At 38.6% G+C, this 24,554-nt stretch overlaps 1 protein-coding gene, 1 long non-coding RNA gene and 1 pseudogene across 3 annotated transcripts in view; 1 reads left to right on the top strand and 2 right to left on the bottom strand.

The window, feature by feature from the left end:
* The window catches only part of LOC122577476, a 14,194-nt gene extending 5,894 nt beyond the window's left edge, over positions 1 to 8,300 (bottom strand). For both annotated transcript variants that reach the window (XR_006320326.1, XR_006320327.1), the window contains exon 1: positions 5,193 to 8,300. This is a non-coding gene — a long non-coding RNA (uncharacterized LOC122577476). The remainder of the gene's footprint in view (positions 1 to 5,192) is intronic.
* LOC122577474 (probable low-specificity L-threonine aldolase 2) overlaps positions 1 to 8,835 on the top strand; it is a gene marked incomplete at its 5' end in the record, with an annotated part of 15,162 nt that extends 6,327 nt beyond the window's left edge. The window contains one exon of the mRNA XM_043748800.1: positions 8,310 to 8,835. Within this exon, the coding sequence (XP_043604735.1) occupies positions 8,310 to 8,776 (467 nt within the window). The remainder of the gene's footprint in view (positions 1 to 8,309) is intronic.
* A 6,961-nt stretch (positions 8,836 to 15,796) lies between these two features.
* On the bottom strand, positions 15,797 to 18,022 carry LOC122577480 (annotated as a pseudogene).
* Positions 18,023 to 24,554: the final 6,532 nt, after the last annotated feature.

Genomic DNA, 24,554 nt, shown 5'->3' with positions numbered 1-24,554 from the left:
TGGTGGGTCCTTAAGTATATTGAGAGTACGCAGCAAGGATGTGGTTGATGTTTCACTGCCGTCGCTGCTATGTTGCGAAATCCTCTCACTACCTTAATTGCCATAGTTACATGCAATTTTTTCTGCAGTCCAGGAGGATGCGACGGTTGGCCTTCAAATCCACCGTTCAGATCGGAGCTCCATAAAGGAACTTCGACCGCACCACCCCGTGTACAACCGGCGTCCCCCTACCTCCTGGCTCGCCAATCCGAGGCAGTAAACGTCCTAAGACGTTTGCCGTGTCCTCGACGGACGGTACCAGACCCTCGAAGTAGGCACCGAATGCCCACAGTGGCTATCGAGGATGAGTCCCAGATATTTCATTTAGCTTCGTAGTCTCAGGCTCAACCTACCCCAGTTTCACACGGTACTCCGCTGGAGGCGTCCCGTCGTCTGCCCTGCTACAAAGATTACAGGGCTTCCGTCTTCTCAAGGGACACCTCCAATCCCAATCCCTTGATGAACGCAACCACACAGGCCACTGCCGTCTCTGGGAGACGGTTCGTCCGTCCCCACATCGAGCCTTAGTCCGGCACAAACGTGTCGTCTACGTAACACGTCAGTACCGATTCGGGGCGCATTGTTGTCCGAAGCACGTCATCGTACGTGAGGTACTTGAGGACTGGTCCTGAGACCGAACTCTGCGGTACCCCACGGACTCTGCGTCTTCCCGACTTCTTCTCTTTCAGCTCGGCGACTTCGAGTCTGATATCGACTTTCCAGACATTCATACACGCACGCTCAGTGATATTTTTGTAAGTAGCGGCGTGCTATCCTGCATAATACTATTACGAAAATGCGTTGCCACTAAGAGATTACCTCTTCGCATCGACATAGCGTACAAATATACTGATTGTAGATTTATGTTACTTCCAGTTCAATGTGTTGGTCTTTCTTATAAACGCACGAGTGGCACGTACAGAAAATTTAATATATTCCAAAATGAATACATTGAATTTTCTATAGATACCGACTTCGCGTTTATTTATAATTCTTACTTTATTACATTATTACGAATTACTTAGTAATTCGCATGCATTATGAATGCTTTGTATTAATTTTTAGAACATACATTAATCCCTTAAATATGGGGTGAGAAGTTGTTCGAACAATATACGAACTGTGTGCACATACATATTTATCATTTATCAACAGCAGATAATGCAATAATAGAACTTGCAAATTTGACAAAAGTAAATTTGGATGAAATTTTATAAAAGGCACATTCAATCCTCCACCGATTCCCCGCCTCTTGATTAAAGTTGACCCGACCGACCTCGATCAGGGATTCTTCTTGTTTATCCTGTGTATCTTGTCTCCTGAGTGCGGTAAAACTCTTTCTAAATGGTCATTTTTTCTCCCGCTGTCTGGCCTTAATACGTATGGGCATACTGTGCGTCACGACGCATAGGGCCGCATGTGACACTTTATCGTAGCTATTTTCTTGATAGCTCAGCGCAGATGCCCATATTGGTGCAGCGTAAAGTACCACCGACTCCCATACCGCATAGTACAGTTTCCTAGTGGAGCTGGTAGGTCCGTTTACGTTCGGCAACAGGTTTCTAATGGCGCCAACGAACGCCTTTGCCTTGCCACACATCTGTTCCAAATGAGGAGAATACCTCCTAACGCTGATCGATAAAACATCCAAATATTTCACTGTATTAATGTTGAAATTGGAGAGACGGAAAAACAAGCCAGAAGAGTACATGTTCGGGACGCGCTTGCCTCTCAATAGTATACTTTCAGTCTTACCTTGGGCCAGATGATGGCCCGCGTCCGCGCATCATTTTATGATGACCTTCGTGCGTCGAAGGCCATTACAGGGACCAGGCCATCGTAAACGTTATTCCGCAGGAGTGGACCCACGGTCGGTCGCTGTGGGACTCCTGTGTGTACATTTCTTCTGACTATGTTGTCTCCGCAATAAGCTAAAGTTCTTCTATCCGAAAGGTAGTCATGTAATAAAATGCGCCGATTACTTATATAATCTTCTTTCATCTTAAAATGTTGAAGGCGTTTCTAACATCCAGAGCGATTAAAACGTGCACCAGACTCCGCTTCCTACATGAATCCGCAATCACACAAACTCTACCAAAGACGTCTCAATCCTGTTTCTATTTTCTCTACATTCAAACAGTTTCACGTGGAAGGCGTCTCCAGGAAACCTCCCCCCCCCCGTTCCTTTTGATAAACATCTTACAGGTATGTTTCCAGATCTTGCTCAATGCCTGTAAGATTCTAATGGGTCTGCAGGATGACGGGAGTAACGGGTCCTTTCCCGGCTTCGCTAGTGGACCACCCTCGCCACCTTCCATATGGCCGGAATTTTTCCAGATCTATTGATTTTATTGGGCCAGTTCTTCTTCTCTGTTCTGCTCATGTGCCCGTCGTGCCAGCCTTGGACTTCGTCTTAGAGGCTGGCTTGTCTGCTCACCCGATTGTGTCGATCTTCTCTCTGGAGGTCGCCCCTGTTGCGATGTACCTCCCTGTTGCGACACTCAACTAACTAGCGACCAGTCAGGCACAACTGATCGGTTGATATCGCGATCCTTGAACGTTATTCGCGTCCAAGGTGGAGAATTATAGAGATGTAAAGCACACTGTTTGATTCGCTTTATTTATTCCATTTCAGAACTCTTAATACAACTGTCATTAGTTTACTGGCTATCCCTGTTAAATATAATTGTCACTGTGTGAATTCTGTTACGTGGTCTTGACTCCTTGACTACTGGTGCAAGAGTAAGTTTTTGATGATGTTGCTGTTGTAGAGGAAAGTTCGTGGTGGATGTGTCTCAAGTTTGTGCCTAACTTATAATTGGGTAATGATATATGGTTAGCGTGGGCTGGCCGCCCTAATGAAGAATCGCGCGCGGGTGACCTTGGGGAAACCCGCGTTCCCGGTCTTCCTGCGATGTACCATAAAATGTTTATGATGGGTCCGCACTAGGGGTGCGTAGACTCTTGACGGCCGTCCTGACCGAGGATCGCATCTAATTCATATAAAACATCACGGTAATTACCAGGCGGCCACTCCAAGTCCCGAACACTCCCATCTCTCGTAGGATTCTCTTTCTCTTCTGTTCCTTTACCTGCAGGACGCTCCTTGTGAACTGACGAAAGTGAAGGTATACGTCCTTTATTACGAACTCCCACTTTTCCTCCAGCCAGTGCAAGTCAAGTTCTTGTATTGTGTTCCGTAGTTTCTGTCGGTCTACGTCGAAGATTGGACAATCCTCTATAATATGATGAGGGGTTTCTTCCTCGCTGCAGTCGCACGTGTCCACTTCGTTCAGACGTAATGTCTTGAGTTTGCTGTTGAAGTCTTCGCAAGGGCTGATGAACTGTGTCTTGTAGCGGTCGGGTCTTACCCAGCGGTTCTCAAGTCCATCCTTGCTGCTGTCCAAGTATTTGAAGATCCATCTACCCTTTCGCGTGGTCTGCCAGCGTTCTTGCCACTTCTCAATGGCTTCGTCAATGACGATTGCTTTCTCGCTGCTTGATTTGACTTGTTCTCTTCTCTTCGTATATATCCTGGTCCTAGCTTCGATTAGGAGCTGGCTTCAATCGGAACGACCCCAGCAATGACCTGGAGTGCCTCTGTTGACGTTGTTCTATAGGCCATCATAACTTCGAGGAGTGCCATCCTCTGTGACCTTATGAGCATGCTCCTTATTTTCCCATTCAATAGTTCGCTCCAGCTAGCTGCGGCGTATGCAGTTATTGGATCGAACAGCCCTTTGTACAGGATACGCATGGCCGCCTGTCCGAGTCTCTATTTCGCCTTGGCCACTCTTACGAGGCTGTTGAATAGTTTCTGGCACTTATGGGTTGTTTCGTACACGTGCCTGTTAATTTCTAGGCCGCTTTCAAGGTACACTCCCAGGTACATAATCGCTTGTCGCATTCTGATGCTCCCATTGTTCATTTTGGTGATCGGTGGTCTTTCCGCGTCCAGCTTGCCTTTGACGAGCAGCATTTCGGTTTTTTTCGCTGACAACGATAGTTTCTTCCTGGTGCACCAAGTAGAAACACGTGTGACTACTTCCTGTCCCTTTTCCTGTAGTTCGTTCCTCGCGTTTCCGGTGACTGGGATCGGTATGCCGTCCGCATACGCGATCGGTTCACAATCTATCGCGCTTGTCGTTAACTCAGCCAGCAGGTCGTCAAATATAAGGTTCCAAAAACTTGGACCCATTACCGATCCCTGCGGTCATCCTTTCGAGACGGGCTTGCTGACTGCTTCGTCTTTTCCCATGATTCTGTCCAAAAAGTGACTCCTCGTAAACCGATATAGGTTGTCGGGACAGCCTCTTCCCTTTAGTTCGTGCATTATTTCAGTTCGACTACTATACGTTGCCGAAGGCTCCTGATATGTCAAGTGCAATTGCGAGGACGTACTTCTTCTTGCCCATTTGCTCTTTTTTCGCGAAATTTGGTGATCGCGTCCACCGTCGATCTTCCAGGACGAAAGTCATATTGTCGGTCCGAGGACATCACGTGCTTGCGGAAAATGGTCGCTACCCTAGTAGCCATCAGTCTTTCCAACAATTTGCCCACCATAGACAGCAGGCAGATTGACCTGTAGGTCTTCGGACTACTTTTGTCCCGTTCCGGTCTCTTCGGGAGGGTTAATGACGTTCCCCACTTTCCATCTTCTTGGGAAGACCCCCCAGGTAAGGCAGCCATTCATGAGCCTAAGGAGCTCTTGTTGAATTTCTCCACAGGCCCATTGGTTTACTATTGCTTCGACTAGGTCGGGTCCAGGATATTTCCCCTTCGCCAGTCATTTCACAGCGTCACTGAGTTCTTCAAAGCGAAACTCTGGGGTGTCTTTGACATTCGGAGGGGCTATCACGTTACGTCTGATCACAGTCTGTTCCGGCGTGTCCGTTTCTTCCTGGTCGTCCGGTAACAGGGCAGACACCATCGCCACTGGAAACGTTCGCCGGTTGGAAGTATCCCCTTGNTGACGTCCGTAAGGTCGAGACTGTTTCTTCTCTCCTTAGTTTCTGTTTTCAACAGTACGTACAACACTTCCTACACTATTTTCAACATCCTTCTCGATCTCTTGCTACAACGCTCGTTTCAACTTTCGTTATACCACTCGTCGGAACACTCTTCTCGATTCGTCTTTTTTGCGTGAAGGCTACCTTCATAGCCACACCGCGCCCTCGGGAATGAGGGCACAGGGTAGTGCTGGATTCATACCGGCTAAAATCTCCACGATGACCCTCCGAAGCGCGTCAGGAGCGGCCTGGAATCGCGAAAACATACTCATGAGCCTCTCTCCCCCCCCCCCCGTCAAGCATTAATGACAATCCCCTCTCTTCGATGGCACGAAGTACAACACTAAACGCCCAGCTTGGCAGGATGGCCTCGACGACCCTAAGTCCGTGCGAGGCCGCTGTCTTATCAAGGCTTACCCACCAACTTTCTGGCAGGTTCTTTCGCGCCTGGACCGAACGTTGGTACCTGCACGGTCAGCCGCACCCAGCAGACTCACGACACCACAGGGCAGCTCAAACGGGGGAAACCCCGCCAGCACCGCCAGTGCTGTTACCTAAAATCAAAGGTCATAACTCAGATTATATAGAAACAAGAAGGTTGAGCCGAAACACAATTATTAACTTTTTCTACATTACGCCTTCTTGTACTCTTAATAGTCACAATTGAGCACGGATTGAATTAACACGTGTAAATTACACTTTACTCCATCAACTTTATTAAGGAGGCGACTGATCTGAGGGTAGAAACCCGGTAAGGGGATGTTAACTGTTCGAAAGATGAAAAATTAATAAAGTGAACGGACCATATGCGTCGAAAGACACAAGAAAAGCTATTTTGTTAAAGACAAATCTTCCTTAGGAGAGTGAGGGAAATAGATTTCGCTGTCAATTGGTTAATTTTGTAGGATGGTGGGTGAGGAAGTGTGCTAACCGCCCTCGAGAGAAAGTTGCTAACGGAAGATACCGAACGTGAGAAAACTAACTTTCCCGTAGCTGTCCGTAGTAGACACACTCGAAAAAAACACTCGAAATGAAAGATGCTTGTTTTTGGTCTGAAGGACTTTAACCATGAAAATGCCAAGATTAANTGGTGGGTCCTTAAGTATATTGAGAGTACGCAGCAAGGATGTGGTTGATGTTTCACTGCCGTCGCTGCTATGTTGCGAAATCCTCTCACTACCTTAATTGCCATAGTTACATGCAATTTTTTCTGCAGTCCAGGAGGATGCGACGGTTGGCCTTCAAATCCACCGTTCAGATCGGAGCTCCATAAAGGAACTTCGACCGTACCACCCCGTGTACAACCGGCGTCCCCCTACCTCCTGGCTCGCCAATCCGAGGCAGTAAACGTCCTAAGACGTTTGCCGTGTCCTCGACGGACGGTACCAGACCCTCGAAGTAGGCACCGAATGCCCACAGTGGCTATCGAGGATGAGTCCCAGATATTTCATTTAGCTTCGTAGTCTCAGGCTCAACCTACCCCAGTTTCACACGGTACTCCGCTGGAGGCGTCCCGTCGTCTGCCCTGCTACAAAGATTACAGGGCTTCCGTCTTCTCAAGGGACACCTCCAATCCCAATGGCAGTTCCTCCCAGAGCCATCAACAGCAGCAGTAGCGCTATTACCATCTCCTTTTCACTTCTTCTGTATTTGGTATTCTTAATTGTTTCGATTCAGTGAAGTTATTTTACTGTTTTCGTTTTCCATCAATGCTTCATAATGCTCCTACGATTACTTCTTTTTACATCGATATGTTAACAGGTTGTTGTACATTTACGTTTCTCGATGTCTACCATCGTGTTATAACGTCAACTACACCCTTTACGCGTAGATCTAGCACTGTCTCTCCTGCATTTCGAAATATTTGTCCATGCAGTGCGAATGTTCATATTCTTGCACGTAGAATGGTGTTCTTCGCTGCAGGGATTTGTAAGATCCCCTTTAGAGAGTCAAGCTTTCAATCGAACTCCCCTGATGATTTAAATCATCAATCGACCCACTCGCCGCTTCTACCATCTCCTTTACAGTTGTCTTCATTACGCTCCTCGTGACATCTCACTAACCTTGGAATTGTCTTTCTTCTTATTGAATGACGCTGTTGCATTCCTTTCACTAGTCATTGGTTATTGAATAATTGTGTTGAATATCGGGTAACTATTCGCTCCTTAGAACCTCATGTGATATAACCGTCGACAGGCTATGCTCTGAGTCTTTGAGGCATTTCATAGTTAAAAACTACGAAGTCCGGTGATTGCAGACAGGAACTTCTGAAAAGAAGATGATTAAAGTAATAATGAAAATGGAAGTAGAGAGTTTTGTTTTCTTATTCTTATCTCGCCGGTGAGTGGTACTCAACTTGGCCGTGGCGCCGTGGAGGTCACCGGTGACCGGCGCACCAAGATTAGTAGAAATACATAACCCGAACAAATCGATTATTATAATAATTATAATTAATAATCGATATTAATAATTACCATCGTTACCGCAATGGTGTGACGAAATTAATGTAGTATAAAACATATAAAGATAGTTTTATTTATACATGAAATAGAGATCTGTTATGTGCGTCCTCCACCAATGGCTGTCGAACATGGGAAAATCCGCTTTTACTTTACTGAACAATATTCTCATTATAATATATAATAATTTCGACTTGAAGGATGTATGATGGCAATTAATAGCCTTGTCAGTCAAGTAAAGAATGCTAAATCTTGTTGCGATTAGGATTATTCTTCTTTAGGATTATTCCGGGTCCGAATAAATATGACCAAGCGATGGATTATGGTTTATGGTAGGTTTCGGGATGTAACAACATAGAACAATTCTTTGGCAACGCGAAGAAATAATATGAAATAATTAATAATCGCAATAAACAAGTGAATCGAGAGCGAAATTGCACTACAGCGCCATGGGGGACACCGGTGGCCTGAGTGAGATAAATTCATTAATGATGATTATACATCATAACATATCTCTTGTAGGTAATATTTCAGCATTATATGTATCGCATAATAAAAAATTCATCATGCCGCCACGACCAAACTCTTGTAAAACTGGTGTGGCATTCAACGTGTTAAATAAATCAAATCACTATATGTAGTGTAGTATAAAACGCGTTTGCATGAAGTACATCACATATCACAAGCGAAATTTGAGGTTATATTATGTCATATCATATACTGCATTAAGATAAGCAAAATTTGAGTTATAGACAAAATCATAAAGCTATTTTTAATTTAAAACATATTCATTTTAATTCAGGTGCTCCTGTAGGTTCTCTTCTGTGTGGAACTAAAGACTTTATCACTAGTGCAAGAAGAATCAGGAAAGTACTTGGTGGGGACATGAGACAAGTTGGTATTCTTGCTGCAGCTGGGCTTGTAGCTCTTGAAAATATCCCCAAATTAGTTCATGACCATAGAAGGGCTTACGCTTTTGCATCTGCGCTAAATGAAATCCAGTCGTCTATATTTTCGATTGATTTGAGTACTGTACATACAAATATTGTTTTCCTCAACATCGAATCTGATACTATTGACGCAACGAAGTTCATTCATTGTTTGCTAGAATTTGATGATGCCGAGAACGAACACGTTGTCGTTAAGTGTTTGGGATTGTCCGATTCACTTATCAGGTTTGTATTTTCTTTCGAAATTACAGACGATGATTTGATGTTAGCTATTAAAAAGGTTACGTCCGTTATTAAAAAGTTAGACCCTAAATTCTAATCATTGTAGTCAAGGGTGCCTAATTGTTATCTAAAATATATTTATCGGGATACGCATAATTCCTTTTTGTTGTATCAAATCTTTTTCAATCAGCCTCCTCTTCTCCTTCAAATTTCCCAAATCGACCAAATCTAATCTGAGAAAAACATGTAGAAGAATAAATCTGAAAACAGAAATTCCCTATTATTTTGAAAGCCTACACGCTTTGAAAGCAGATATTTCATTATATTCTGTTTTCTAAAGATTCCATCATTCGTTTTAAAGAATGTAAAACGCTCAATTGGGAGATGTTTGCACAGCCCATGGCGTACTATCCGAAGGTAAAAAAATTTGACACCAGATATGCTCATCGCCGTGCTTTCCGTAAATGCTAGCTTTTGAGACAGAGACCTCCCTTTGCAACAAGACGCAACGAGTTGCGCCGTTTCTTTAACCGACTGGGGAATAGAAACGCATCAAACCTACGCAGTTCGATTCGGCTGGTGCCACGGAAGTTTGCGAAGATGGCACCACAGGCCAGAAAGACCCTCCTGCCAGACCGAACCAATTGCTAAGACACCGTGTCGCCCAGCTGATTATATTGAGACTGGCAGGATGCCTGGTGAACATCGCCCCTTCCCCAAGAGAAACAATGACTGTGAAGTTGCCGTTGGATCGCCAGCCGACCGGAGAATTCTCGTGAAACGTGGGATTTCTACCTTCTGCCACCAACAATTTTTATGTTACGAGATCGTTAAGTATTGAAATACATTTTTTTATTTTATTTCATTTCTATTCAAATTTAAAGTACAAGAGGTGCCAACGGAATTCAGCCGCTGCTGTGAACAATTATTTGTATTACAAACTAAGCTGCGATTTGATTTATTTTCGAGGTAAATTCTAATCTCCTCGTGGCTTTTATTCTCCATGTTTTCAAGGGAGAAATTGACGTCTTCCTCCAACACATTCTTCGAATATATCTTTTCAAAAATTCTGTCCTATTCGAAATCGACAGCTCTTCACAAACAGACGATATACTGGATCGCCTGGTAAGTTGTCCTGGTCGTTCGTTAACATTTCATATTCGTTTCGTACATGTGTTTCTTGAGTTATATAGGCGCCATTTTGCTGCACCTTTCTCCATATGAGTATAACTTGAATATTTCATCTTCCCAGAATTTCACATCATTCATTGATCAATTACTGTCATCTATAATTTGTAAATGTCAACAGCGAAGCAAAGAAGAAATTATCGTCTATCCTCGTCGCTCTTATACGAGAAGCTACCGTTTATCAACGCTGTATAAAAATATGAAACCGAATTTCCTCACATGGAAGAGCCAAGATTTCCTTCGGAAAATTATTGCACCTCAACGTGAGTCAAAACTTATCAGATTTTAGCCAGCTCCGCTTTAATTTTCTCTTTTAATTATATCTCCGTTGGCAGACAAGGCGCGAATAAATTTCGTCGTATATTTCCTTTTACGTATCCAAAAATTGAAAAAATCGATTCATCATTCTGGCTGGTGAATAAATTGCTAAATATACTTGACAGAAATACGCGATGCAGCTGGTTTTATCGCTAACCTGTCACTATCTGACATCACTCTGACAAACTTCCGGCACTGTTCGATGCAAATCACGATGTCAGGTGAATTCCATTTGCCGAATAAATCATCGACCGATAAGATCGACATTGAGTGTTTATGGTCCAACGCCATCAAAAATAGAGATATGAAAATCATCGGTTTCGATTAACTTAGTCTTTGCTTTGCCTACTGTTTCGGATTCTGTATGCAAATTTATTCCATTTCATCGGCGAATATTAAAATCCGACGTACTCGTGTGAACAAGCGAACTGGAATTTTCGTATTCCTCTAATGCAAGAGAATCGAGGTGAAATGGCGATGACAGCATGTAACATTATACAAATTTAAATGCTGTTTGTAATCCTATAACAGAGAGAATTATCGATTTTATGCGGATAATAAATAATAAAATATAACTTTATCGCTTAGAACGTGACGAAAAGCGTATATTATCTTTTCAATAACTCAATAACTATATTAGATTAGAAAATGTTTCTTTCGTCTTATGAGGAAATAACAGACGCACAATGTTTTTTGTTTTATATTATTTATTATTTATTTTATATTATTTTGTTGAATTACGTACGATCCATTTTGTTCTGTTGAGATAAACACCGCGACTTTTCACAGACTTGGTTTCACGTCTGTATGAAGGTGCATTGTCGTAGAAAACACGTTTGCGAAAGACATTTTTTGAAGAATCTAATATTAGGTTAGGTTAAGTTTCTTTCGTTTTATGATGAAATAATAGATGCACAATGCTTTTGTTTTATATTATTTTGTCGAATTACGTACGATCCATTTTGTTCTGTTGAGATAAACACCGCGACTTTTCACAGACTTGGTTTCACGTCTGTATGAAGGTGCATTGTCGTAGGAAACACGTTTGCGAAAGACATTTTTCGGACGAACATAATATTAGGTTAGGTTTCTTTCGTTTTATGAGGAAATAATAGACGCACAATGTTTTTTGTTTTATATTAGTTTATTGAATTATGCACGAACATGATAATAGAAATATAACGAAATGGATCATAGCTAATTCAATAAAATAATATAAAACAGAAATTGTTCTTCATTTATTATTACCTTATGAAACGAAAGAAACTTTTCGGACAACCTAATATATATATGTCGAGTTATCGTTAGGTTTAGAAGCGTGTAACGAATCTTCATTCGGACTAGCCATCGTTGTACAACGGAGATTATATTTAATGGTATAAATATGATTTTTACAGAGTTCGACAAATAACCGTGATGATTAAACACTCGAGATGTTAATGACAATGTTCTTAGGTTCAATAACGAATCCACGGTCAATAGGGTAACTCTTTTGAAGCATAAATCAACGTTTGCTGTGACGCCCGATATAATACTACACGTAAAGACGATGTGAAAGCTCTCCAAGGTGATGGAAAGAATAAAAGACTGATGGAAACTTTCATCTCCTTACGATCGCGTTTGTTCATTGTACATTGGCCGGAGATACCAAGAAAATTCGAGCCGCCGTTGCTAGGCAGTCCCGCTTAGCGGCGACATTGCACCTGCCCGGGGTTTGATTGTTAATACAACGTGTGTCCCATAATATTGACACTTCTCTATTAAGTAAGAACGTCCGTCACAAACATAATCGGATTGAATCATAACAACTACTTCTAAGTTTCATTATTTCAGTACAGCTATAATAAATAGTCTAGACTAAAGTATTGGGGATCCTCCCAAAAATTCCAAAAGAAAGGCCCCGATGTCCTTTCGTCTCCGACATATAGATTAGGAGTATTCTGCCTGACTATAACCACGTAGACGACGATCTTTCCTTCAGATAGCTATAACAAAATTCCATCTATTCTCATATTGACAGTCGTCGATCAAATGGAACCACGCGATATCCACAATACGTAGTTAGTGTAGGAAAGTAGTGTAGTATCGTGGACGGATTGCCTGGGAGATATCGGATGTGTGTTGTCATGGAGTGTTGCCAGCGTTGTTATAGAGTGTTTTCAGCGTTGTCATGGAGTGTTGTCAGCGTTGTCATGGAGTGTTGTCAGCGTTGTCATGGAATGTTGTCAGCGCTGTCATGGAGTGTTGTCAGCGTTGTCATGGAGTGTTGTCAGCGTTGTCAGCGTTGTCATGGAATGTTGTCAGCGTTGTCATGGAGTGTTGTCAGCGTATTTAAAAAAAAACCGTTGTAACGAAGTCAGTTAATGACGAATAGTGATTGCGTAAACATATCGATTGACGGAGCTTCAAACGGTATTGTAACAATCATACCGTTATTAAACCTACTAGCACTATACCATTTTCCTACACTAGTGTAAAGAAATTGGCTGAGACAGGTAACCGCTGATACATCCGCGTGAATGGACGAACAAAATTCTGAACTTTCTATTAGATGTACCTTGGAACACGATGCAATTCATCACGATGAGTAAGAAAGCAGAGGGCGTGCCATTGAGCAAGTAAGCATATTTACATATATACATACTCAATTTATTCTAAGATTAGAATTTTATAGGACACGAAACCGTTGTTCAAATGGCAAACAGGAGGCACGAAAATGAAGCAATCGAGGACTAAAATATATCGTATCTTTGGAGTGTAAAGTGAAGAGATCGCTGAACCATATCGTAAAACTGGTGAACCTGGAAGCACTGGTCGAGTGGGTAGACCACATCATCCACGATCCACATTAGTGGGAGGCTTCCTCCATCTGTCTTCATCCATTATCGTTTGTTCCAACCAATTGGCATCGCTGATCGCTAAACACACGTAAATGAAATTGGGAAACAACAAATTACTATTACAATAGTTAACAATGAATTTTGTAATAATGATACTATCCTTAGAATGTGCAAAAGATTTTATTTGTATTGCTCAATGCAATCCTTAATAACAGATAAACATACGAAAAAATTGAATTTTTGCAAAAAAAAGTAATTTACAAAAAACAAATGCAAAAAGATTTTCTAACGAGATCAACGGGAGAATATTTTCCGCACGATGCAGAAAATCTCGATCGGTCAAGTCGTTTCAAAGAAATCGGCGAACGTACATAAAAAAAATGGGGAAAATACATGAAAATTGAAATGCTTTCCCAAGTCAACATAAAAATATAACACAGCTTTACCAGTCGTTGGTTCCAACAAAGCGAATATTTTCTTTGGCAAGTATAGACCTTCGAACAATTTATTTGAAAGATGAATAATTTTAAAAGTAACAATGAACTGCGACATATTAATTGAAACAACAGAAATTTTGCAACGTTTTCATTGTATAAAATAAAACGGAAAAGACAAAATGGGAAAGCATTTATTATTTGCCTGCCAATTCAACCTAAATAATAAAAAAATTGCAAATAAGGAAGAATAAGAAATAATTTATTTCTGCTATCGTTTAAATGACATTTATTTAAACACAACATTTTATTCCTATTTATAAGTGAAATTGTATATTTATTAATTATTTCGTATGTAAACAAACTTTCGACCAACACTGCAGTGAAATAATGAAACACTCTGCTCGTGCTTGTAAATTTACATTAAACAAACTTGATAACTAACGAATAATTTAGAAATGAACACAAACTTGTATATATCGCCGAAGCGAAGAGTCTAATGAGCCATCAATATCCCAACGGTCCTTCCGCCGAATGTTCGAGAAGAAGGCGTGCGCGGCAACGGTCGCGGACGCCTAGCAAACGCGTGGATAGTGGGGATATTGAGGGGCGACAAAAAGAAAAGAATCGAATCCGATCGACAGTCGAGTTTGCACCAGAAAGCGATAAACTCGAGTTGTAACCAGGCAGCGAGATTGCTAGCGAAACCGAAAGCGATACGCGACGCGATCAAAAGAAGACACTTGTTAATAAATATATTGTTGACCTAAACACCGAGTGATTATTTAACGCACTACACCCAATATCACCTCAAACTTTAACGAAATAACCTTCCAAGCAAGTAACTGTATCTTATTAACTAATTACAAATTGAGAAAAGATTCAAACTATGACACTTTTTGCGCTTTTAAGAAATGCATCCGGATATTGAGCTTAGTATTGTAATTCTCTTTTTTCTTGTCGTTGCTTGGTCTACTTATATCTTCCAATTTTACATGACAAAACATGATTTATTTATAATCTAATAAGAAAAATGTATCCTCCCTGCCTTGGGAGGATAGTAGCATTTCTTAGTTTTAGCAAAAACTTAAAAGTGCTATTCAACGTAATAAATATTTATCATTCGGCTGGACATTAATGTATGTTATTACACATTATTACATAAAACGATATTTTAATTATACCTTGGAGACTAAATTAATTAATTTTTTTGTAGCTTTTTTTGTGTTTCTTTATCTTTTACTTAATGTTCATGTATGTAAATATTGTGTGTGATTTATACAAGACAGCGTATTGCCACATTTATTAGCAGCTCATAAATTTGTAATGCGTACGTGGTTTTTCTGTGCACATTGCTGTTACAACTTGTCTGGCAACAGTCCGGACACTCACGGTGCATGTATGATTTTCTTACGGTGTGTGTAGTTGCAAAAAAATTATTTACAGGTACATTTGTTTATTAATTATTTATGAAGATGAAGATTCAGAGGAAATACTAATCATCTCTGTTCGAAAACACCCTGCAACAGTTTACGATATGCTGTTACGTATTTTAATGAGTTTTACAGGTTTGATGTTTAATCTATGATTTTTCTTATACAACGTCTCACAGGATAGTTTACATCTGCGAATACCATAACCTTATTCTCTACGACTTGTACGAGGTAAGCCACTACCCATGTATCGTTCGATTTGGAATCGCTCTGCATTCTGTTGTTCAAGCTAACCTATTTTCGTTCCTGTAAGGAGAGTTGCCCCCTCACAGGGATATTTCGGCCGTTTAATTGTCTACAACTAAAAAAGAAAGCCGAATACATAACCTTCTTGTTCAGGATTTTCATTTTATTTTGGTTCCAAGAATCACTGCTAAATTTTGTTACACTCATAACCAAACAGTCTGTAGATCCGTTAGAAATTTGGTATTAAAAATATCGAGTCACTAGGTTATTAACTTCATGAATTTTGATGTAATATTGTAGTCATCTTGTATCACAAAAACTTGTTTGCCGCATCACAGTGCATCTCCAGCAATCGTCTTGGAAAAAGATTAGCAGCTGTAGATAGTTTTTGTCTATTTGAGTCACGAGCTAACAGCTATTGAGTAATTTTCAGGTCTCTAACGCAATTGACAGCGAGAGCTTTTTCAGTACAGTTCCTTGTAATGTGTTTTTCATGTAGAGAAAAAGCATAGTCCAAAAAATGAAGCCCACCATTAAAAGCAAAAATTATGCAATTTTGGCAAGAGGAATATGTGAAATACGAGTTTTGGGATTTTTATGTTCCAAAATTCAGTTCATTTGAAACTTTATTATTAGTTGGTCTAAGTCGCAGGTAAATGCAACAGCAATGTAGCATGTAATATCACGTCATTTACTTTATCCTTGATGAGAGATTTGTCGCAATGATAGAAAATAATTAGCTTTCAATTATCTAATAGACCTCTGAGAATAACAAGTCTCACAGTTCTACGAACTTGTTTGATCTTTTTGTCTATTTCCATCCTCTGAGAAATGTACACTTGGCTGAAACAACTGATGTTTTTCGTTTCATGAGAAATAAAAGGGTGGGTAGAATACCTTGGTGAAATATCATCTGAATAGCACATTTTCTAAGCGTAGATAAAGCTGGAAATGGATAATGATTCTTTCTGAAAACGTGATAGGCTTCTGGATTCACGGTGCTTAATATTATGGCAGTACATGTAGTTGCCACACCCCACTTGACTTTTTTTTTATCATTTATTAGAACATCTATTTGTTTTTGAATGAATGTCCTTTTCAAAATATTACGTACATTATGTTTTGTAATTTGAGATGTTCCTCTTTCTAATCGATTTAATTTTATTTCAATTTGTATCTTTTGTTTGACATTTGAAAAAAATACAAATTATTGAGAAAACTTTTTATTTTTCTGTTTATTAATAGGTTATGATAGTATGAAAATGTTGTGAAAATATCAAATTTTATAACACCCTAATTTCTTTAGAACAAATATCTTTATTTATTTAAGGTAGATACTTTGCTATACATTACACAAAATTAATTAGAATAAACCTTTGTGATTCTTGGGTAGATTCCTCAGAAGATGTATCTGCATCACTTTCTATTGAAGTGTTAATTACTTTAGTTGTAATTGTACTGCGACTGTCTTCACTGGTGAAAAAAGAAATTTTAGATAGAATGAATGCAGTACCAGTAGCATATATTAATATCAATAATTGACAATTTGCTAAAGAAGCTGATTTTTCTTTGTACTTTCAGCATGGAGAAATGTATAGAGCCTATACGAGCTACAGAAATGTAATTAATTGAACCATTACAAATACTTATACATAGAACAAACAGACACTCATATATTATAAAAATGACCGTGAGTACCATTTTGAAAATTAATTTTTTTATTCTAGGCTTGTATCTATCTCAAAACGATTTCCTTATTTTTAGGAAAAGAAGAAAGAAGAATGACAAACTTACTAACATTACACATGGTATATCTAACTATTTATATAAACAAAATAGTTTTGTTTTACACGGAATAATTATGTAAATATGTACATCTGTATGCATTAACTTTGTCGGGAACATTTTTCCATAAAATAAAAAATGACGCAGATATAACAGGATTCCCACTTAAACGTCCCACTCTGTATATTGAACATAGTGTTTACATGGCGCTCGTTTGGATCAACCGCCATGACTACAAAGAAACATTTTATCCTCCTTCAGAACAACGGTGAAATATATAGCGTAATATACGATATAAAGAACACAGTTTGTTTTCCTTCCATCATGATATGGCTTGCTTGCTTATCCAAATAAATGAAAAAATGTTTGCGCTTTGTGTGATGTTTGCACGGTTGCAGGATACAATATCTTCTTAAATGTATATGTCATTTAATAAAATTAGAATTTAATTCTATTGTAACACAAACTTGCTTAGTTCTTAGATTTCTACACGGAATACTACTATACTTCTGTGACATAAATGTAAATTGCAATGTAGTTGATAAAATATAAAAAATAATACATGCATAAATATAAATGTAATCCAACATTAGCTACATGATATGTGTATGTGCAAATTAATAATATAAATATCTACATTACCTTTTTTCATTACTAGCATTCATGATGTTAATAAGGAAGACAAAAACATAAATGAGTCTAGAGAACGGAATAATTTATCCTATACCTGTAAATATAAATTGGTATATCGATAATTTATAGCACAATTATTATGCGAGATGTAGTAAAGTAACGTATGGAAATGGTTCCCCGGCTAAGAACATATTTTTGATATTATTGAATTATAATAAATAATGAAATATAAAATGAAGAATGACTATGGTATTGCTAACGCAAATCAATTAGACAAATTTTCAGAATACAATGATATTCTGTAATTATTCATAAACGAGGATGCACTTCCGATTTTGGTGAAATCTAAATTTGTTGTAAAGTTCAACATTCTGAACTTTTTCCTATGCACATAACCGTCGCTCGGCCTTAGTTTCCGAGATATTTGCAAAAGATTGTTGTTACCACCACATTTAATCTTGCCCATATATGCATGCCCATGGCAACATACGTGTTTGTATTGTACATCTACTTAACTATTGCTTCTAAAGACACATCGTGGCAGCCTGCAAACAGCTCCTATAGCGCACAAACATTTCAATATTTATTTCTTTCTTACTAACCTGAAACTACTTCGAAAATGAAAAAAGGATCTTTTAGACGCATAGATCTCACATGAGTGTGTCACACACAGAGAAAAAACGAAAAATACTGGTTATTCCAGTTGTCGTGAGGAAACTGGCTATCACATGACGTTAATATCATTTTGTTCACTAAGACACTCGAATTGAAAAAAAGTAATCCATATTCAATACGGATAATAAATATTTTCATTTTCTTGTAACAAGGTTATGTAGATTGAAATAGCGGGCGTCAACCTCTGTGAGTGTCACACGCTCAGAAACATTAACAGGGTAGACAAAACATGTTGCATCCATAGCCATCGAAACAATAACCAGATGTAACAAAATAGCCGCGTCTGATATACACCCGACGATAACTCCTCCAGAGAGACCTAACCTTAGTATAAGAACCGTCCCAAATCAGCACTTAGCACTTTTTTTGTTATAACACTCTGAACCGTCACACTGTTGGATTCGTACAGTATATTTTACTACCATATCTGAATTTCAAATTTTTTACCTTACTTGCGAAACGTATGAACTGCGACGCGAAGAAATAACCGGTGATCTGTTAATTTCGCGATTTCTTGTGTCTCCTACGTGACATGAGCTTTGCGTATTCAAACAAAATATTTCTCCACGACTTTTGACTCAATTCACGCTTGATAGCTCTTTATTCCTAACTGCAATCATTGCCCTTTAAAAAATATTTCTAGTCCATCTTTTTGAAGTACCTTGTCGACGAATTAGCTTGTTATACAGGTAGTTTTCCGGCGGTCGCGATGTGTTTATAGAAACAGTAGATAAGCATGCACTATGCCGACGCGACGTTGCCATGAACGTGCAAGTATAGGCAGGATTCAACATAGTATTAGTAGCAGTAATTTATTACAAGTACAGGGTGACATTTGGTATTTGCTGTGTCATTATCTGAATTCCGAGGGAGGGGGCTAGCTCTATGACGTACGGGGAAATTCAACGTCCCGTAGCGATCGAGTAGTATAACATGCTTCAATGTCAGATATTGATATTAATGCCAGATGTCACAATGTACGTAAATACTAATTCAAAAGCAAAACTTTTTTATTTTTTACCTTTTTAAAATGAGACTCTTCCTAACGTATTTGTGTGACGTTTCTAATTAATATGAGACCAAACATGATATAATTTGAATTATACTTTACAATTACTTATTGATATGTATTTAATTATCATTTATTATGTAAGCTAATATGCTTCAAATTATATCGTATTTGGTGTCATTTTAATCATAAAAATATAAGGAGCATATTGGTAAAAATTTCAACGATCACGAATCAAAAATAAGAAAGTTTGATCTTTTAACTAAAGATCTCAGGTTATCGCGGGCATTTAATTAATATTTACTGAATGCTTCGATACTCAGTCTCTGTTTTTCTTCGTTTCCTATATCTCGGAAACTAAGGTCGAGCGACGTATACATAAAAAAAAATGTTTTTCATAATGATTTTCACAACATATTTAAATTTGATCGACGTCGAACACTTAGTCTCTTTTACGCATGGCTATCTTTAATGCATTTAGCTACCGAAGTTAGAATTTAATCGTAATAGTAGAATTTTCGAAGTAATCATCACTCAAGATTAATGCTCTACACAGAGTTCACGGGGATTAGAAATAAAGAAACAGATATTACGGGAAAATGGACACACAGAAGAACAGATAACAACCGATGAAAAGAAACACAAAGCAGGTAATCGCTATACAATACACTTGGTAAAACATATACGCGCGGTCCAATGTGGGAGCAGAGTCCACTTAAAAATAATCTATGGTAATTAAAAGGAACATAACCTACTTAACAGTAGGTTTGTAAATACATAGCGACCTCGCGATTGTAAGTGCGCGAGCCGACAGCGGCTCATCAATTTATAGTGCTGCCTGCTTTTCATCTGATTGAAGAATCTAGATTTTTGAAAATTTAGCGGCTGAAACTATCTCGGTGTTCGAATTTGAAAATGCCAACGGTGGCTGCGAAACGAAAAATAATTACCAATCGCCGTTGATTATCTTGATAATGCGGCGGGCTGTTACTATGGCCTTGAACCGTCGAATTCTGACGGAACCAGCGGGGAACCACCGCTGGAATTTTTTTTCTTTTTTAGTACTCAATTTGTACTTTACAATTTGTCCAACTGGACATTTGGCAAATTTTTCTAATTTAATTGCGAAATAATATGTGGATGGCTGCCCCCAGCGGGATACCATCTTCGAATTTGACTATTTAATCTAATTAATTAAATCTTAGGTATGAGCAGACAATTAGGAGAAGGTTATTCTACATGCGAAGACGACACAAAAATGTCAAATAAAGTTTTTCTTCTTGCAGATATTTATATCCGTGATTCAGCATATCGGTGTTTATATATAATTATCATTTATGGTAAAACAAAAACGAAATTTTTAATAGCGAAAAGATGAAACGTATTTAGTTTATGGTCCGTGCGGAGAAAATGTAGCAGAAGACCAAGTCATGCATGTCGAAATGTATCCTTAACGAAATCAGCCATTTCGATGGGCATTCCAGGAACTTTATAAATCGCTTCGAGAAACTGAAAGTTTCAATGTTACCAACGTAAGGTATCCAAGGCCGCTGCATCTGATGAATATATAATCGCAGTTCTAGCAGCGGTACTTAATAGAAATTCAACAACTTCGATGTGACATTATGTCATTCGCGTCTACTATGTTGCTATCTATCGCATAATAGAATTGTCAGAATTATAGAAATTAGGATTACTAATGATATCTATTCTATATGATATAATTAGTGATATATGGATTTATTTACAGTGGTTTAATGAGGTCAGTGGGGTGTTTACTTTTTAGTCTTCTTTCTATGAGAGTTTTGCTCGCTTCAGTAGCCAACTAGTTTGGATGTGTTGCCGTTCATTCCTTGTATTTTTTGCGTACCTGTCGATTTTTTCTTTGATCGTTGGTATTTTTAAGTCTTTGCGTATATCCTCGTTTCTGACATACCATGGGGCGTTGACTATTGTTCTCAGTAGCTTCAATTCTAGTGACTCTAGTTTATTTATGTGGGTCATTGCTGCTGTCCCCTATAGCGTTATTCCGTACGTCCAAATTGGTTTTATTATCATTTTTTAGTTTATTTTCCAGGCTCGAGTTTAGAATTTCGACTAATTAACCAGTACATCTGTCTTCTTTTTATCCGTATTTTGTCTATAATTGATTTAGTATGTTATTTCCATGTAAGTTGTGTGTCTAAGTGGAGTCGTAGGTATTTAGCTTGCCTTGTTTGTGTTATGCGTGCCATTCAATTGGATATTTGATGGTTTCCGTTTTCTTAGTGTAAATGTAATATGGTTGCATTTACTGCGGTTTGTTTTTATTTGTTTATCTTGTAGCCATTTTTCTATTTGTGGCGGCATTCGACGACGGAACTTTCCGACGGCTTCGCGACACAAATCGCTATACCATCAAAGCGTACGGTCGACATTTCTAATGTACCATCGATAACCTTACGGTCCTTTCGCCGAATATTCGGAAGAATGCATACGTGGCAACGGTCGCGCACGTCTAACAAACGCGTGCGTAGTGGGAATATCGAGGGGCAACAAAGAAAAGAATCCGTCCGGTTTTGAACAAAAGATTCATTCCGTTTCGAACAGGGAAGTGCGAAGGGTCTAACGTAACAACGAAACAGACGCATTCGAGAAGCGTGATTATTGATTGTTGATTGTTGACTGTTAATTATTAAATAAACCTTATTGTTGAACTTCGAGAATATTTCTTGGGCACTTGTATCCAACAACGCCTCAAATTTTTGTGATGTGCTCTTGTAGTAATATGACTGCAGTTTCTGGATTAGTTTTTTTTTGTATTATTTTATTGCAATTTTACAATTTGTCCAGTGGGACATTTGGTAAAATATTATAGCTAAAATATACATAGCATGTGGATGGTTACCCCCAACGGGGTACCATCTTCGTGTTTGTTAGGTTATATCCTTTGTAAGATCAGCTTGGTGTTTCCTTTTCAGTCTTCTTTCTATGCTTGTGTTGATCGTTTCCGCAGCCAACCGGTTTAGGTGTGTTGCTATTCCTAATCTGTAATTTTCTGCGCATCTGCTAATCTCCTCCTTGACCGTTGGTATTCCCAGGTCCTTCCGAATATCCTCGTTTCTAACGTACCGTGGGGCGTTTACTATTGTTCTCAGAATTTTTGCTTGTAATGTCTCTATTTTGTTTATATGGCTCATTGCTGCTGCCCCCCATAATGGTATTCCGTATGTCCAGATTGGTTTTATGATTGTTTTGTATATTTTTAATTTATTTTTTATGCTTAGTTTGGATTTTTGACTTGTTAGGCAATGCATTTGTCTCCTTGTTGTCTGTATTTTGTCTATTATTGATTTAATATGCTGTTTCCATGTGAGTTGTGTATCTATGTGGAGTCCTAGGTATTTGACTTGTCTTGTTTGTGTTATGTGCGTGCCGTTCAGTAGGATGTTTGGTGGCATCTGTTTTCGCAATGTGAATGTAATATGGTTGCATTTGTTGGGGTTTGCTTTTATTTGTTTAACTTGCAGCCACTTTTCTATTTTTGTGATGTGTTCTTGTAGTAGTGTGACTGCTGTTTCTGGGTTAGTGTGCCTGACTAGTACAGCTGTATCGCCCGCGAATGTCAGTATTTTGCTGTTGGTAGATGTTGGTATGTCGGCCGTGTATAATGTGTATAATATTGGGCCTAAGACGCTTCCTTGCGGTACCCCTGCCTTGATGTCTTTTACTTCAGAATATACATCCTTTATTTTTATTACAAAGGTTCTGTTGCTTAGGTATAATTTGAATAAGTGGTAGATTTGTTGCGGGGAGTGTTTTTTGATTGTTTGTAAGAGGCTTTTATGGTTCACTTTGTCAAATGTTTTCTCAATGTCCATGAAGAGGACTGTATAGTATGAATATGTAATAAAACAAATTCATTCTTGTTTGAGATGTATAAGAGAATATAGCGGTGTTCGTTAATATTTCAAGCTATTATCTTACATATAAAATAGTTATTTGAGTTACATATAAATTTTGTATTTAATAAAACGTTATATATTACTACCTTAACAAAAAGTTTTATTGTTGCATTGTTGCCACTATTTCTGTAGGCAGTAGATGTTAAGCGAAGAAAAGATGTGTAACTGTTTTATTGTAAATTCTAAGATACTATCAAGATGCTGAAATGCCCTTACTGTGAGTGCATTTTAATTGAGAAAATAGCTAAACTTCGTCTAAAGGCACAATTCTTTCGCAACCATTATTGCGTTTTTTAATAATATATGAAACATTCGATAATTGCACAGATATCGGTATCCAAGTATTGCAGTAATGGAGATGTAGAAGCGATTGTATTTTTCGAAGCTGAGATTTTAGACGCGTCAAACATAGAAAAGGACAATGCGAGCAAAAGAGAAGAAGGAACTGAGAATCGAAGCGATCCACAAATATTGGGTTGGTAACCAAGTGATTGCGGATTTTGTCATTAGGTGGCATTTCGTTGCCAACCCAATATTAAAGACCCGCGATTAGCTGAACTCTTTAACTCAAAACTCTAATTTTCTTATTTTTGATTTGTGATCAATGAAACTTTCACCAACATGATTCTTACATTTTTGTAACTAAAATAGTACCAAACACGATATAATTTGGAGCATATTTGCCTACTTATTTTAATCGGAAAATATCTCAAAAATACGTTGGTAAAAGTTCAACTTTAAAAAACCAAAAATAAGAAAAGATTCACTTTTAAGTTAATATCTAAATACACCTTTTCAGCGATATCTGATATTGGACCATGTTACACCACTCGATCGTGGCAGACCATCGGCTTCTCGATACATCAGAGGAACCACCATTCCGTAGTGGGGACAAGTGCACGAATGTGCAATTATGCAAAGGATCGTTTTGTATAATTATAGAACATTTCTTGAATTCGATAAATGGAGGCAAGATATAACGATTTTGAGTTTGGGAAATACAGTTTGAAGTCCAGGAATCAATTCGTCCTTGTTGATACTACGAGCGTAATCGGATATTGTCTTATGGAGATAGAAAAGTTCAAGCAGTGGGCCACCATTGGGCCACGTATATAGCTTTTATTCAAAATGTTATTTGACAAATCGATTTATATATTGACAACAAAGATATATTCCGCTATTCTGAACACAATATGTGTTTAAATAAATAATACAATTTACCGTTTAAGTGGCTATCGTGTTAAAGTAAGCCATGCAGTGGGCCAAAAGTACCAAACTTTAAAAATGCAGTACTTTTGAATCAATGGATTCATAGATTAGAAACTTCTATATGTCGTCTCTGTTCTTTTCTATTTATATGAGTACTATTA

The sequence above is a fragment of the Bombus pyrosoma genome, unplaced genomic scaffold, assembly GCF_014825855.1.
Source record: "Bombus pyrosoma isolate SC7728 unplaced genomic scaffold, ASM1482585v1 HiC_scaffold_4717, whole genome shotgun sequence".
NCBI classification, from domain to species: domain Eukaryota; kingdom Metazoa; phylum Arthropoda; class Insecta; order Hymenoptera; family Apidae; genus Bombus; species Bombus pyrosoma.
The sequence above is the reverse complement of the archived record's forward strand: the minus strand, read 5'-3'. Positions and strand labels throughout refer to the sequence as shown.